Source organism: Phaseolus vulgaris, chromosome 5 (genome assembly GCF_000499845.2).
Source record: "Phaseolus vulgaris cultivar G19833 chromosome 5, P. vulgaris v2.0, whole genome shotgun sequence".
NCBI lineage: Eukaryota > Viridiplantae > Streptophyta > Magnoliopsida > Fabales > Fabaceae > Phaseolus > Phaseolus vulgaris.
Window position 1 is genome coordinate 22,693,955 of NC_023755.2, and position 16,096 is coordinate 22,710,050.

General features: G+C 49.0%; 1 protein-coding gene across 1 annotated transcript; it reads left to right on the plus strand.

Annotated features, from left to right (window-relative positions):
• Positions 1-1,806: 1,806 nt before the first annotated feature.
• On the plus strand, positions 1,807-4,590 carry LOC137834138 (uncharacterized). The gene is made up of 3 exons (XM_068642201.1): positions 1,807-3,189; positions 3,424-4,179; positions 4,282-4,590. The coding sequence occupies exons 1-3, from the start codon at positions 1,807-1,809 to the stop codon at positions 4,588-4,590; spliced, it is 2,448 nt and encodes an 815-aa protein (XP_068498302.1).
• The last annotated feature ends 11,506 nt before the right edge of the window (positions 4,591-16,096 follow it).

Consider the following 16,096-nt stretch of genomic DNA (forward strand, 5'->3'; position numbering starts at 1 on the left):
TAAATGTCTTAATTTTAAAACTGGGTAAACCAATTCTAACGTAAATAGTGACAGTTTTAACCGCCACTTAATACAGTAGTATGGCATTTATAATACACTTTATATCTGTCATAATTCGAATATTAAATATTTAAATATATTTATAATAATTTATGTACCGTCCCATACCCGGGCATTGACGAAGTCAAGGTCAAAGTCAGCGTCGAGGTCAAAGTCAACGTAAGGCGTCGCCCAGGTGGGGGTGACGCCTTACGCAGGCGTCGCCAAGAGGAAGCGTAGCCAAGAGGAAGCATCGCCAAGATAAGGCGTCGCCTAGCAAGGCGTCGCCAAGATAAGGCGTCGCCTAGCAGGGTGTCACCAAGGTGGAATGACTCAAAAGCAAGGTGACCACAGCGCTGCTCCCCGACACCCATGGGTAGGAAAGACCATGGAGGGGGCGACGCCGTGGGAAGGCCTCAGACCCCTGATAACCTGGGAACAGTGATAAAGAGAAGAGAAAGGTGGCTTCAAGGCCACAAAAATAGCGCCAGTATGGAGCAACCTGACTCGTGAAGTGCCCCTGCCATCCAGAAACGCCCTTGGGATAGATACGACCCAGGAGAGGGGTCATGCCCGGGGGCAGCCGGGCACAGGGCACGAGAGGAAGGTAGATACGATCTCACAGTGAGTGACTAGAGGCTTGGGGGCATGAGTTGGCACCCAAAAAGTCACCCCTTGCGCAGTTGCACTCCCAGGTAGGAGGGCTCACGCGAGGAAACACCCTCAGATAGGGTAACGGTGTTGTGAGGTCCTCCACGTGTACAGCAGCCAAATCAGAATGGAAACGCCACGTTGTCAGGTACCAGGTAATTAAGGTTATTTAATACAGTTTTCCGTTTCGAGCGTTTAAGGTACTATAAATGCTCCCGAGCGTTTCGAACGTCTTAAATGCGCTGAGCGTTTTTTATTAAATGCGCTTTAAGGCGCTTTGAATGCGCGAGCAGCTTAAATAGCGCTTTGAATGTTGGGAACGGGGTTGGAACTTTTGGCTAATTTTCCAGAAACACTCTAGTTGCTTGCTCAAGCCTCGAGGTTTTGCACAAGGGACTAGGGAAGAATTTTGGCCAGAACGAGAAAATACACACTAGACACAATTTTCCATTTTACCACCTTCAGAGTGCCATACGCGGTGCTCCGATACGGAGGTGCAGAGTTTTTGGTGTTTCTTGCTGGCTGACTTGAGCGTCGGAGTGCAAACGGCCGCTAAGGCGCCCTCTTTGTCCTTCTTTGCATGTTTCCACAGATTGCCAGAGGGAAGGTGTCCCTAGCTGACGGGCAAGGTTGCGCACAAAGACGTCCCAGGTCAACCGGACGGAACATTTGGCGCCCACCGTGGGGGCGATATAAAACATCATTCCCATCACAAATTTGAGGAGATTTTTCGAGTTACAGTAACGTTGGAAGAGGTTTAAGAAAACAGTGAAGAATGGCCACCACGAGACGAGGTAATGCACGCACTACGGGTGAGGAGATGTCCATGCAGCGATTCATGGAGATAATGCGAGGGCTGCAAGACGATATGGCAGAATCGAAGTTGGAACAGGAGTGCATGCAGGCAGATCTCGAAGCCTCGCATGCGAGGAACGAAGAGCTCCGTCGGGTGAATGAAGAGCTGCGCCAGGGTTTGAGGAACAACCCGGGGCAACGTGAACCAGATGAGATGGAACATCTCACCCCGCCGAGGAGTTCACCACTCCCTTCTCGCAGGAAATCTTAGACGCAGCGATCCCCAACACGTTCGCGGGGCCCAAGGCAATTTTCACCGGAATGGAGGATCCTGAGGCGCACCTCACTGCGTTCCACACGCAAATGGTGTTAGTAGGAGGTTCAGACGCTGGTGACAAGGTATTGGGGCCACGAAAGGACTCTTGGTGTGAGTTCCACGAAGCTTTTGGTCATCACATCGACAACTGCCTGTCATTGGGGTATCAACTAGACGAGCTTGTGAGAAGCGGTTTCCTGAAGGATTATGTTGCAGAACCCGCCGAGACACCCACCCTGCCGGCGCCCACAGAAGAACAGGCGCACGAGATGCCCGTGCTCGGCGAGGTCCATACCATCGCCGGAGGCTTCTCTGGTGGCGGACCCACCGCCTCCCAGCGGAAGAAATACGCGAGGGGGGTCAACTCAATTGAAGAGAGAATCTCGGGTGAGCCATGGGAGTCGGACCTCGTGTTCACGAGAGGGGACCTCCGAGACGTTGTACCCCACGACAACAACCCCGTAGTCATTTCAGTCGTCACAGCGGGCCGTAAAGTACACAGGGTCCTTGTCGACCAAGGGAGCTCCGCGGACGTCATGTTTTTGTCGACGTTCAACAAGCTGCGTTTGTCCCCTGACCTTCTGAGGCCCTACAAAGGATGCCTATATGAGTTCGCAGACAACCAAGTGGAAGTCCGAGGCTACTTGGAGCTGAGGACGACATTCACAGATGGAGAAGCCTCGCGCACCGAAAGCATACGATACTTGGTCGTAAACGCCAATTCCGCCTACAACATCTTGTTGGGGAGACCAGCGCTGAATAGGCTCAACGCGGTATCCTCCACACGTCATATGAAGATGAAGCTGCCAGACCTCAGCGGCAAGGTAATAGTTATCAAGTCGGACCAGGAGGAGGCGCGGAAGTGTTATGAAAACAGCCTAAAATCGAGGAAGAGCGTGTTCATGGTGTTTGAGCGTCCGCCAAGTGTTGACGTGACAATGATAGTGGCGACGCCCTCCGGGTCAACGCCTGTAGAGGCCACACTCATGGAGGAGGGTCCCGACCGCACGGCGCCAGCGGAAGAGGCGACGCCCATTCAGGATAACAGCAGGGACCAACAAGCGACTAACGTGGTGGATAGGAACATTGGCGGCAAGACGTTTAAACTAGGGCGTCTGCTGAGCCAAGAAGAGCAGGAGGCGGTGGCGGAGGTGATCTCATGCCATTTGGGCGCCTTCGCGTGGTGTGCCTCGGACATGCCCGACATCGACCCTGATTTCTTATGTCATCACCTCAGCATGGACGCCACGGTTCGCCCCGTGCGCCAAAGGAGGAGAAAATTCAATGAAGAGAGGAAACTGGTGGTACGCGAAGAAACACAAAAGCTGCTAAGGGCTGGACACATCAGGGAAATCCAATACCCCAAGTGGCTAGCCAACGTCGTCCTGGTAAAGAAGGCGAATGGGAAGTGGAGGATGTGCGTGGACTTCACTGACCTAAACAAGGCGTGCCCGAAGGACTCGTACCCACTGCCCAGCATCGACGCGTTGGTAGATAGCGCCTCCGGCTGCAAGGTGCTAAGTTTCCTGGATGCGTTCTCGGGGTACAACCAGATTAAAATGCACCCGAGAGATGAAAGCAAAACCGCATTCATGACGGAAACTAGCAGTTACTGTTACAAGGTGATGCCTTTCGGCTTGAAGAATGCGAGTGCCACCTACCAAAGGCTGATGGACAAGGTTCTACCACCCATGTTAGGAAGAAACGTATACGCCTACGTGGATGATATGGTAGTGGCGTCGACGGATAAGGCACAGCATGTGGCGGACTTGGAGGAGTTATTCGTCACTATATCCAAGTACCGCCTCAAACTAAACCCCGAGAAGTGTGTCTTCAGGGTAGAGGTCAGGAGGTTCCTAGGTTTCATGCTCACGGAGAGGGGAATAGAAGCGAATCCCGACAAGTGCAGAGCGATCATCGCCATGCGTAGCCTGACGTCAGTAAAAGAAGTACAACAGCTGACGGGGCAGATGGCGGCGCTCTCTAGGTTTGTTTCTACCGGAGGAGAGAAGGGGCACCCATATTTCCAGTGCCTTAAGAGGAACAGTCGTTTCGCATGGACGGACGAATGCGAAACGGCTTTCATCAAGCTAAAAGAATACCTGGCGGCACTCCCGGTCCTCTGCAAACCGGTAGAAGGCGTGCCCCTCCGGCTGTACTTCACGGTGACGGAACGAGCTATCAGCTCTGTGTTAGTCCAAGAGCAGGACCAGATTCAAAGGCCTATCTACTTCGTAAGCAAGGCCCTACAAGGCGTGGAGACGAGGTACCAGGCGTTGGAGAAGGCAGCGCTGGTGGTGGTGTTTTCCGCCAGGAGGCTTCGTCATTACTTCCACAGCTTCACGGTGGTAGTGATGACGAACCTCCCTATACAGAAGGTACTGCAGAAGCCCGATGTAGCTGGAAGGATGGTGCGCTGGGCGGTGGAGCTTTCAGAATTCGACATCCAGTATGAGCCCAAAGGGTCCATCAAAGGGCAGGTATATGCAGATTTCGTGGCAGAACTCTCGCCCGGGGGCGAACAGAAGGTGGAGGCAGGCTCACAGTGGTCGCTCTTAGTGGATGGCTCTTCCAATCAGCAAGGAAGTGGTGCGGGAATAGTCTTGGAAGGACCAGACGGTGTACTAATTGAGCAGGCCCTGCGCTTCGCTTTCAAAGCCAGTAATAATCAGGCTGAGTACGAAGCCCTGATTGCAGGAATGCTTTTAGCCAAAGAAATGGGCGCGCGGAACCTATTAGTGAAGAGTGACTCTCAACTGGTTACGGGGCAAGTGTTGGGTGAGTTTTAGGCGAAAGACCCACAGATGGCGGCATATTTAAGGTACGTCGAATCGCTAAAGGGAGCCTTTAGTGCTCTTGAGCTGGTGCATGTCCCAAGGGAGCAGAATGCCAGAGCTGACCTGCTCGCCAAGTTGGCCAGCTCAGGCAAGGGGGGCAAGCAGAGGACTGTAATCCAAGAGACGCTTAAGGCTCCGAGGAAATTCATAGAGGATAACAGGGTGGATGTCCTCCACATAAGCACCGCGAGAGGAAGGCCAAGGAGTCATCGTTCCTTGACTCAGGATACGTTGAAGGCACCTTGCATTAGCGTATACACGGACACGCCCGAAGGAGGGATGCGAGCGCAGATACATGTTTTAGCCGAAGGAGACACCTGGATGACGCCATACAGGCGGTACCTAGCGGATGGGGTTCTCCCAGTGGAGCCTGAAGAAGGTAAGAACGTTAAGAGAAACGCTGCGAGGTACACCCTGGTAGACGGAGTGTTATTCAGGCACGGTTTCACTCACCCTATCTTAACATGCGTAAGCGGCGGCGAGTGTACCAGAATAATGACGGAGCTCCACGAAGGCATTTGTGGGAGCCATGTGGGCGGAAGGTCCTTAACTTCTAAGGTAGTGCGCGCAGGTTTTTATTGGCCAACAGTAAAGGAAGATTGCGTACGACACGCCCAGCGTTGTAAGCAATGCCAAAAACACGCTGACTGGCACAAGGCGCCGCCAGAGGAGCTGCGATCCATATACAGCCCATGGCCTTTCCATACCTGGGGGATCGACATCCTAGGTCCGTTTCCGCTGGCGATAAGGCAGATGAAATACTTGATCGTCGCCATCGAGTACTTCACCAAGTGGATAGAGGCGGAGCCCGTGGCCCAGATCACTGCGCACAAAGTCCAACACTTTGTGTGGAAGAATATTGTGTGCCGTTTCAGCGTACCTAGGCGGCTGATATCCGATAACGGAACCCAGTTCGCCAGTCAGCAGTTGAGAAACCTGTGTGCTGAGGTAGGCATCAAGCAGGTGTTCGCATCAGTTGAATACCCCCAGACTAATGGGCAGGTAGAGTCAGCAAACAGAGTTTTGCTGAGGGGGCTAAAGAGAAGGCTAGAAAAGGCCAAAGGAGCGTGGGCAGAGGAAGTGCCAAGGATCGTGTGGGCATACCACACCACGCCCCAATCTTCCACCATGGAGACGCCTTTCAGCTTAGTGTATGGGTCGGATGCGATGATCCCAGTTGAAATTCACGAAAGCTCCCCACGTTTCCAAAATTTCGTGGCGGAAGAATCCAACGAAGAAAGGAGGGTGAACCTGGACCTGCTGGACGAAGCCAGGGAGGAAGCCAGAATAAAGGCCGAAGCAGTACAGAGAAGGGTAGAGCGACAGTATAGCTCTAAGGTAAAGCCGCGACAGTTTCAGATTGGCGACCTAGTTGTGAGGAAGGCTCATCCATATGAGCTGGAGAATAAGCTGTCTCCCAAGTGGACCGGACCCTTCAGAATTACCGAAACTAAGGGCAACGGTTCGTACAACCTAGAGACATTGGAGGGGGGTCCCATCCCACGCAACTGGAATGCAGCCAACTTAAAATTTTATTTTAGTTAACTTATGTAAGCAGCCATGTAACAATTTAGTTGAAGAGGACACTCTTTTTCCCTCTCGGGGGTTTTTTAACGAGGTCACCCAAATAAAAAAGGAAAAGAAGTTTGAGGAAAAACCTTTGTCTTGGTTTCAGTCTTTATCTTTTTCCCTTTCGAAGTGACGACAGGCATCGCCAAGCACACGCGTCCCCAAAAAAGAAGGCGTCGCCGAGAAGCGCAGAGCGCCGCCAAGAAAGGGGACAGTGGAAAAACGCGCAGTGCATGAAGCATGTGCAAATGTAAAACAGCGTTAAAGAAATCAAGCATGGCACAGTGGAGTCAAATTTACATGTATGCTCGAAAGGAATGGGAGCAAGGTGAATAGGGCAGACATCACAGGCCTAGTGCTCATACAGAAAAAAGAAAAAATACAAACGAGCCACTCTTCAGTGGCCTTCGGACCTTGGCAGGGAGGAGGACGACGCTTCAGTCTCAGCCCTCAACGCCTGGATGAGCTGTGACCTCCGCTGGGGGTTTATCTTTGAACCTGCACCAAGGGAAACAAGAGCAGTGAGGGCACCATGAGTTAGACCACGTAGAGATCTAATGAAGGTAAAAAGCGGAAGTTACTGAGATAGCCACTCGTACATATGTACTTCTCTAGGGTTCCGGCGTTGAACTCCAAACTGATCAGGGTGGCGGAGTCAAAACCCCCCGCCTCAGCCAGAATCCGACACGCAACCTGGTCGTTCGGGCTTAGTTTCTTGAAGGGTTTGGACTTGAGAGCTCGTGCCTCCCTCACCCAGTACAGCAGGAACCCATCCAGGGCGGAAGGCACGACGTCAGAACAGCAGATCTTGAAAAACCTACCCTTCCACCCCGTGAAGGAGCTTTGGAAGGGAGTTAGGAGAACCCTACCAGGAACGTTGCTGAGGGTCACCCAGAGGTTGTTCCTTTGATGTTTCACCTCGAAAAAATGAAGGAAGATATCAACCGGTTGGGATACAGTTGGGCTGGTGCAGCATTGATCTCCGTTAGAAGTTCCCTCTCGAAGCTGGAAAAGGGCAGACGTACGCCAACGCTCTGGAACACCACCTGATAGAAGTAAAAGAAAGGAATCCCGTCGTTGGCGCGTTCGTCCCCACACACCGGCTCCCCCAGGGTGCAAGGGAGCACGGTGATGTCATCGTCATGCCTCCTCGCGAAGGCACGGTGATTATAAGAGCACGACTCTCCTTTGTGTTTCCTGATGGCCAGGGTGGAAAGAAGGCACGAGCACTCGTCCAGAAGCTCGCTTGAAGCCCAGGGATACAGATCTTTATTGATGGAGATCAAGTGCAAGAGAACATGGAGGCCACTCATCAAGCTCAAGAAGAGGTGGAGGCACAAATGGAGGACGCCCATGGAGGTCAAAGTCCACCTCAAAGGATTACAAGAAGCATGTTCAAAGCTTTGGGAGCTAGAGGACATTTATTTTCTCTTTTTGTAGTTTCTTTAGTTGAAGGTGCTTAGAGGGAAACTTTAGAAACCTCTTTTGTTATAGCATCTTTTAGGCTTTAGTTAGGAGCTTTAGGGGGGTGTATTAGTAGGTAGGTGTAGGAGTAGAAAAGGAGGTGCCAAAGTGAAGGAAGGGATCACACCTTCCTCATGCATAGGTTTAGGCGCCGGTTTTGAGTAAGTTTAGGAGGGAATTTTGAATTCTCTTAGCTTTGATTTTCAGCACCTTAGGCTATAAATAGAGGTGCTCTCCTTGTATTTTTCAGATTTGAATTCATCTAAAGAAACTATACTCAAAATTGGAGTGAGCATTTGGAGAGCTTTTGAGCCTTCTACTCTAGTCTTATCTTGAAGGACCATGGTTTCCTCAAGTGGCGGCTTGCACACTCATCTAGGAGCATCCATACTTCTAGTGGCGTGATCATCCAACCATTCTTCCATCTTCATGAGCATTCTCTTCTCCTTCCTTTCTTCTTTTTCAATTGTTCATGTTGCCTTGTGTTTTTGATTTGTTTTGGTTCGGCTATTCCATTTTCCAGCACATATGTTCTGTTTTTGTTTTCAATTCCTTTTATGTTCGGTTCATATGTGTTCTTGCCTAATTCTGTTCGGTCAATTCATTATATAATTCCTTTGTTGATTCAATTTGACAATATTTGGTTCATCCAAATGAGTTTGGGATTTGGTACTTGTTATTGGTGAGTTCTTGACTTAGAACCATGATCCAACTTCTAAGAAAGTGCCTCTATATTTTCCAGCTCAAGGTGATTCCTAAAAATGTCAAGAATCTTGTTCTATGTGGCTATTGGAATCACATCATTTATGGTTAACCCTGGGGGAAGGAATACGAGAAGACATGACGGAACAGTGTCGGAAAGAGAGTTGGAGGGTCGAAAGAGGATGGTTCGCTGGAAAGGCGGGGTAATGCGTTGGTTAAAGAAGACACCAGAGCGACTCTTTGAGAGGAGGAAGATGGTGTAAGTGTGTTACGAAAGCACAGAGATGATGAAGGCAGATTCAAGATTTTGAAGAATTAAATATTATGGTTAGAGCGCCAAACGACGCGAATGGGTAAACCATGCAGCTAAGCCACATGGCAGAGAATGAGAGGATGGCCCTGGCACCACTGGTTAACACTCATAAAACGTCGTATCGACAGAATGCTCAGGGGTACGACACGCCGTCGAGAATTGATCAGAGACTCAGGAGGTGTCAGAACCTAGTCAAGTGGGGAAGTGTCCCATCAGCCATACGAAAAGCGCCACGTGGACGGCGCGGGCGAGACCTAGGGTCCCTCGCCAGCCCGGGCGTCGACCTGAGCCAAAGTTAGAACGGTTTAGCCGCCCCGATATCCATAGGTAGGAAAGACTGTGGAGGGAGATGAAATCGAAGGAGTCAAAGCTAATCCCTAGCGGCGTCTCCTCCCCGATACCCGCAGGTAGGAAAGACTGCGGAGGGAGGCGAGATCGCCAAAGGCTGAGTGAATTGCTGGCAGGGTCGTTCCCCAACACCCATGGGGAGGAAAGACCGTGGAGGGAACGACCCCTGGAGGGCTTTGAGCTTACCCAGCGACTGGCGTTTTTAGACACCCTGAGGACGATACGGCGCTGCGGTAGCAGGCCTCTCCTCAGGCATGGGCGCCGGGCACCGAGAATCTGGGGACAGGCCGCTTAGGTGTTTGAGGCACCCCACGGACGATACGGCGCCGTTAGGCAAGCCTCTCCGTGGGCGTGGGCATTGATGTGCGGCCTTATCCCGAACGTTTGAGGCCTGGAGTACGTCTCAACTTTTGCGTTGCGGCAACGGCAAAGCCACGGACGCCTTCACAAGGCAAAGGCCTCATGGATACGAAGGCAGAACAAGATACGAAGGAACGCGATGGGGGGCGAAGCAATCGGAGCACGTGGAAACGAGAAAGGAAGGTAAAATCATACAAACAGAATTTGATAACGCAAAGGCACAAATTTATCATGCAAACGGAATTTGATAATGCAAAGGAGTTACAAGTTTATCACAGAGTGGCAAAAATAACTATAAAGCTCGAAAGGTAAAGGTGGCGGGTGAGAGGCGGCGTTTCAGTCATCCAAGTCAAAGGGCACGACCTTCCCGTCGACGACATGGTGTGTGGGGTCGCAGTTTGAAATATTGATGCCAGGGTTCTCGCAGGACGCCTGAGTCAGAGCCTCTTGGAAGCCCTCTTCAAACGCGCCCGCCATCTCCCCAGTCAGTCCTTGGATCTCCCCTTCTAGTTCCGCAACCCTAGAGTCCTTGGATGTCAACTGTTTATCCAGGAATTCCTTCTCCACGCGGAGCTTGTTAGCCTTGGCTTGGAGAAGGCTCAAGGCTTCGACCTTCGCAGCCAAGGCGCTCTCTCTCTCGCTTAACTTCTGCCTCCAAGCAGCGTCCAGTTCTTCAAATTTTTTCCGCTGTACTTCAGAGGCAAGAGCCGCCTCTTGGAGGCCAAGGCTTTGGATTTGGTAGGAAGTGAGCTGGGCCAGCTGATCGACATGCGCCTGTTCAAGTTCGCGCACGTACGCCTCGGCCCCCTCCCTGCCCTCGTGGGCCAGTTTTAGCAAGGATTGGGAAGCTTCCTCCTTGAGCCCCCAATTTTGTTTCTCCTCCTTCAACGCTCCCACTTCTTGTCTCAGTTTGCGGAGAGCCTCCCTCCCCTTGATAGCGCTTCGAGCCTGGGTGCGCCACTTGAGTGCCACCGCCAGGAATGCCCCCATATAATAAGGCATGCCTCCCCCCTTGTGAGGATCAGTCGACGACATTCCTTCAGTGAAACCCTGCGTCAACTCCCTATGGATGGGGCGAGGAATTCGGGGCTTTCGAGAAGTCGAAGCTGGAACTGATGCAGGAGGGGCAGAGCCAGAGGCCTCAGCTGCGTCACGAAGCGGTAACGGCGAGGGCGGGGGAACTGAATCAATCCTTTCCTCTCATTCCTCGTGGGGTGGTGGAGGTGGAGGGGATGTGGCGCTTGGAGGATTGTCCCTGAGAAAACTCCCACCGCTGGGAGACGCGACTGTTAAGACAGGGACGCCCGTAGCCCTTCTCTTACTGGAAACCAAGGCGACGCCCGAATCTTCACTGTCAGAATCTACCACCAGCACCCTCTTCCCTTTGTTGGGGCGTGCTGGGGCAGGAGTCGACGCCATGGCCAATGGTACCGCGGCAATGGGAGAAGGAGAGGCGGACGGAGGAGGAGTCAGCAGGGAAGCGACGGTTGGCACGGCAGGGGTGACCGCATCTCCACCCTCTTTGGCTGACCTTGCCTTCTTCAGGAATTTGGCAAGGGCGAGTCGCCTCGACGAAGTCATCACTGAACCTGCAGCAACGAGAATAACAGAGCAAAGACCAATTCAGATATAGCAGAATGGGAGTATTTGTAGCTAAACGCATGCAGATAACCATAGGGTTTCAAGCGGAGCAAGCGAGTTCGTATAACCACGACAGTTCATGCAGTATAAACAAGCAGGGGCGGATATCGAAGTAAGTGGAGAGTCTGTGGGCATTGAACTCATTGGCGATGAGCTTGGCAGTATCAAAGACTACCCCAAGCCCCGCCAAGGCTTTGCACACGTCTCGATCAGCGGGAGCAAGTTGGTCCAAGGCCAGGGCCTTCATTGTTATGGGCTTGTCCGTCCAGTATAGAGGAAAGCCGTCTAGGGCGGTAGGATCGTGCTTGGTTGCACGTATTTTGAAAAACTTCCCTTTCCACCCTTTGAATGAGTTCTGGAAGAGCGTGAGGATGATACGCCCGGCGACGCCAGAGAAGCTCATCCATAGGATCTTCCCTTGTTTCTTTACCTCGAAAAAATGAAGAAAAACGTCCACGGAAGAAGGGACACCCAGATATCTGCAAAGAATTTGAAACCCCCTTACGAAAGCCCAGCTGTTGGGGTGGAGCTGGGCGGGGGCGGTGTTGATCTCTGTGAGCAGTTCCCTCTCGAAGGAAGTGAGAGGTAGACGCAGGCCCACTCTTTTGAGTACCATTTGGTAAAGGAAGAAGAAGGGGTTTCCTCCAGTGTCCCTTGAGTCCCCACAAACGGGTACCCCGGGTTTCACCCGGCATACCAAGACGTGGGAGTCGTGAGTTTTATGGAAGGCGTTGAAGTTGTAAAGCGCGAGGTCCCCCCTGTGGGCCTCGACATCATCAACGGAGTTTAGGGTGGAGCATTCGTCGAGGAGATCGTCGGGGGCCCAGTCATACTCATCTTTATAGTAAGACCTAGGGAGCGGAGGAGGCACGTTGGCCTTAGTTTTCGCCATTGATGCAAGAGCTGAAGAGCAAAGGAGAAAAAAAGGGTTCAGAGAAAAGGGTTTTGGAGGAAAAAAGGGGAAAAAATGGAGGAATCCTAGGTGAACCCTACCCACACAAGAGAAAAGAGGAACGGGAGGAACGAATAAGCACCAGAACGACATCCAAAGAAATGCAGTAACAAAAACAGTCTCAGGCAGTTCATGCAGTAAAGGGAATCGTCAAGGAGAGGAAAAATCGTACCTTTGGGTATCGAAGGGTGTGGAGAGCGGAAGCACGAAAGAGCAGGGGTCGCGAGAGAAGAAATTCGAAGAAGATGAACAGTGAGGAAAGGAAGAGAGAGTGGATGTAACAGTGGTTTCAAGCGCGGGGTTTGGGTAACTCAAATGCTACACTTGCAACTCAAGGGGCGTTAATTGGGGACCGTTTGATTGCGCCGCGTGTCAAGGGATTGGGCGCTCAAGGGGAGCGCAAGAGGCCCTTAGGGATGACCGCGTGATGAACCACGTGGCACGCGATTAAGCGTGGCCCAAAAAGTGTTGTTTTCCCGTTTCAGAGGATGTCCAATCAGCCATTAAGAACACCCCAAGGGTTCAGAGAGTGTCACGTCAATGTTTTCAAGGTGGCCACGTCAAAAAGAATGACACATCACCGGGTGCCACGTGGATGGCGTGGGCAAGGCCTTAGTCTTTTCGCTGAAGACAAGTCATCAGCTTAAGATTGGGGGGCTTGTGTACCGTCCCATACCCGGGCGTTGACGAAATCAAGGTCAAAGTCAGCGTTGAGGTCAAAGTCAGCGTCGAGGTCAAAGTCAACGTAAGGCGTCGCCCAGGTGGGGGTGACGCCTTACGCAGGCGTCGCCAAGAGGAAGCGTCGCCAAGACGAAGCATCGCCAAGATAAGGCGTCGCCTAGCAGGGTGTCGCCAAGGTGGAATGACACAAAAGCAAGGTGACCACAGCGCTGCTCCCCGACACCCATGGGTAGGAAAGACCATGGAGGGGCCGACGCCGTGGGAAGGCCTCAGACCCCTGATAACCTGGGAACAGTGATAAAGAGAAGAGAAAGGTGGCTTCAAGGCCACAGAAATAGCGCCAGTATGGAGCAACCTAACTCGTGAAGTGCCCCTGCCATCCAGAAACGCCCTTGGGATAGATACGACCCAGGAGAGGGGTCATGCCCGGGGGCAGCCGGGCACAGGGCACGAGAGGAAGGTAGATACGATCTCACAGTGAGTGACTAGAGGCTTGGGGGCATGAGTTGGCACCCAAAAAGTCACCCCTTGCGCAGTTGCACTCCCAGGTAGGAGGGCTCACGCGAGGAAACACCCTCAGATAGGGTAACGGTGTTGTGAGGTCCTCCACGTGTACAGCAGCCAAATCAGAATGGAAACGCCACGTTGTCAGGTACCAGGTAATTAAGGTTATTTAATACAGTTTTCCGTTTCGAGCGTTTAAGGTACTATAAATGCTCCCGAGCGTTTCGAACGTCTTAAATGCGCTGAGCATTTTTTATTAAATGCGCTTTAAGGCGCTTTGAATGCGCAAGGAGCTTAAATAGCGCTTTGAATGTTGGGAACGGGGTTGGAACTTTTGGCTAATTTTCCAGAAACACTCTAGTTGCTTGCTCAAGCCTCGAGGTTTTGCACAAGGGACTAGGGAAGAATTTTGGCCAGAACGAGAAAATACACACTAGACACAATTTTCCTTTTTACCACCTTCAGAGTGCCATACGCGGTGCTTCGATACGGAGGTGCATAGTTTTTGGTGTTTCTTGCTGGCTGACTTGAGCGTCGGAGTGCAAACGGCCGCTAGGGCGCCCTCTTTGTCCTTCTTTGCAGGTTTCCACAGATTGCCGGAGGGAAGGTGTCCCTAGCTGACGGGCAAGGTTGCACACAAAGACGTCCCAGGTCAACCGGACGGAATAATTTATTTAATTCTATTTTATAATTTGATTTCATAATATTATTTAATTTCATATTATAATTAAACTTTAATTTTATTTTTAATATTTATAATAATTTATTTAATTCTATTGTATAATTTGATTTTATAATATTAATTAATTTGATATTATGTTTCATAATATATATAATTAAGTTATAACATAAACTAATTTCATAATATAATTAAAATTGAGAAATATAATAATCAAAAGATGATTTCATTCATTCATTGAAAGAACAAAGTTGATAATGTCAAACTAATCCAAACAACAAGTAAATTAAATTGTCAAAATGTAAATTTTTTCACTTTTTTAACATATTACAAGTAAATTCTCAATCCTAATTTGTCTTACTCCCTCCACTTGATCTTATATTTTGGTTTGGTGATGGAGCACCACTAGCAACATCCGGTGCCTGGAATAAGTTAAAATATGTTCAAAGTTAACTGACAATTTTAAAAAAAATAAATGAAAACAATATTATAATAAAATTTTAAGTATATTAATTTATACCTCATTAATAGATGCTTGTACCAAATTTGCTACCATTGCAGCAAAATGTTCTGGTACGTCTGGTCTAGAAGCAATGTAGGCTAGCATAGTATGCATTTGGCTCCTTACAAGTTTTGAGATTTCAACCCCAACCATAAAGTATTACATGAGCAACTAAATTCAAAGAATAGTAATACCACTTACCCATATGATAGTTGTTATCCTAGTAAATTCATCCAGAGAACCAGCATGATAGTTGTTATCCTAGTAAATTCATCCAGAGAACCAGCTCTCTGTACTAGGATTTAAGCCATGCGACCCTAATCTACAAAATTCAAAAGTATCACTGCTCGAGTTAGAAAATGATAAATGAATAAAAAACTTTGCTTTTGGTGTCAAAGTAGTAGTTAAAAATGAGGCACAACTCAGTTAATCAACATAACTGCTAGCTAATAGGTTTATCAACCCAAAAAGATAGATTATAAGAAAGATAAAAGTGGATGGTGGCTGCAATAAATTTTACGCATACAGAAATTTGTTTCAGTTTTCTTCTTTATATATGTAAATTACTTCAATTTGATAAGAACCACTAAGCATGCTCTTCTTTCGAAATGTGATGGACTGAAGTTTAGATCATTTTTCTCAATATTAATTACATCAACTTTCTTCTTTTATAATTCTAAATTTGTATCCCAGTCCCAGCTTGAACCTATATTAACTATATAATAATAGTAAACTTCAAAAGGCATATACGCATACATAACCACAAGTTCACTTATTTCTAATGAAGCACATGGGAAAAAATTAACATCATGTTCTTAGACCCCAGTGTATTGATGGCTTAGACATGCATAATGATAAATACTGCAAGCCGTAATAGAAACTTTTAAATATCTATGACAACAACCTCAATTTGATCCTCAGCAAGCAACGCCTCTAGCTCTTTCTCTTTTGCATCTCTTATATTAAGCAACACTTTCAATGATTCCTGAAAAGGGAAATAGTTAATGCATGTGTCTTTGGAATAACTCTGCACGAGACAATAACATGACAAATAAAGTCAATGGAGAAAGAGACTAACACAAACACAACGTCCCATTCCACCCAAAATCGTTGGGAGAAAACAAAGAAAGAGAAAACTTTACCACGAAAAAGTGTTAGGAAAAGATAAAGTGATACCCAACGACATGCCAACCACCATCATGAACAACTTGGGAAACCAAACCTATTAAGCCAATGTTTCCTCCTCCGTAGACCAGATCAATGTTCCTAGCGACCTTCAGAAACCATTAACAACATAAACAATCTAGAAAACTAGAGTAACAGAAGCAAATAAGAAGGTCTATGATAATATGATGTTAATAACACAAGTTATGTAAATTTTGACTTGCAGAAACAAGTTACAACTTGCAAACCTGGTATGAACACAATGAACTAGCCCAACTGAAATTATCAATGGAACTAAATCATTCAAGACGTCATATATCACAAAGTATACCATAAATGATTTTGTGGTTTTTTCATAATGTTCAAAAGGGGATTGGATGGTAAAACTGAAATGGAGAAAGAAAAACTCAAAACTTTTGATTCCAATCAAAATATTTTACCTCTAAACGGTAGGGTTTCAGTCGCCAATGGATGTAGAAGCTATTCTCTGCCACTTCACTGCTACGATTTTCGCTGTTAGGGTTGGATGCGAAAACCCTGTGCTCTAAGATGGGGAAGCTTCGCTCTCAGATTTCGATT

Coding starts and splice junctions, on each gene's coding strand:
- LOC137834138 (XM_068642201.1), top strand. CDS start 1,807: ATGGAGGATCCTGAGGCGCACCTCACTGCGTTCCACACGCAAATGGTG. Junction 3,190..3,423: donor GGCTAGCCAACGTCGTCCTG/GTAAAGAAGGCG, acceptor TACTGTTACAAG/GTGATGCCTTTCGGCTTGAA. Junction 4,180..4,281: donor CGAACCTCCCTATACAGAAG/GTACTGCAGAAG, acceptor ATCAAAGGGCAG/GTATATGCAGATTTCGTGGC.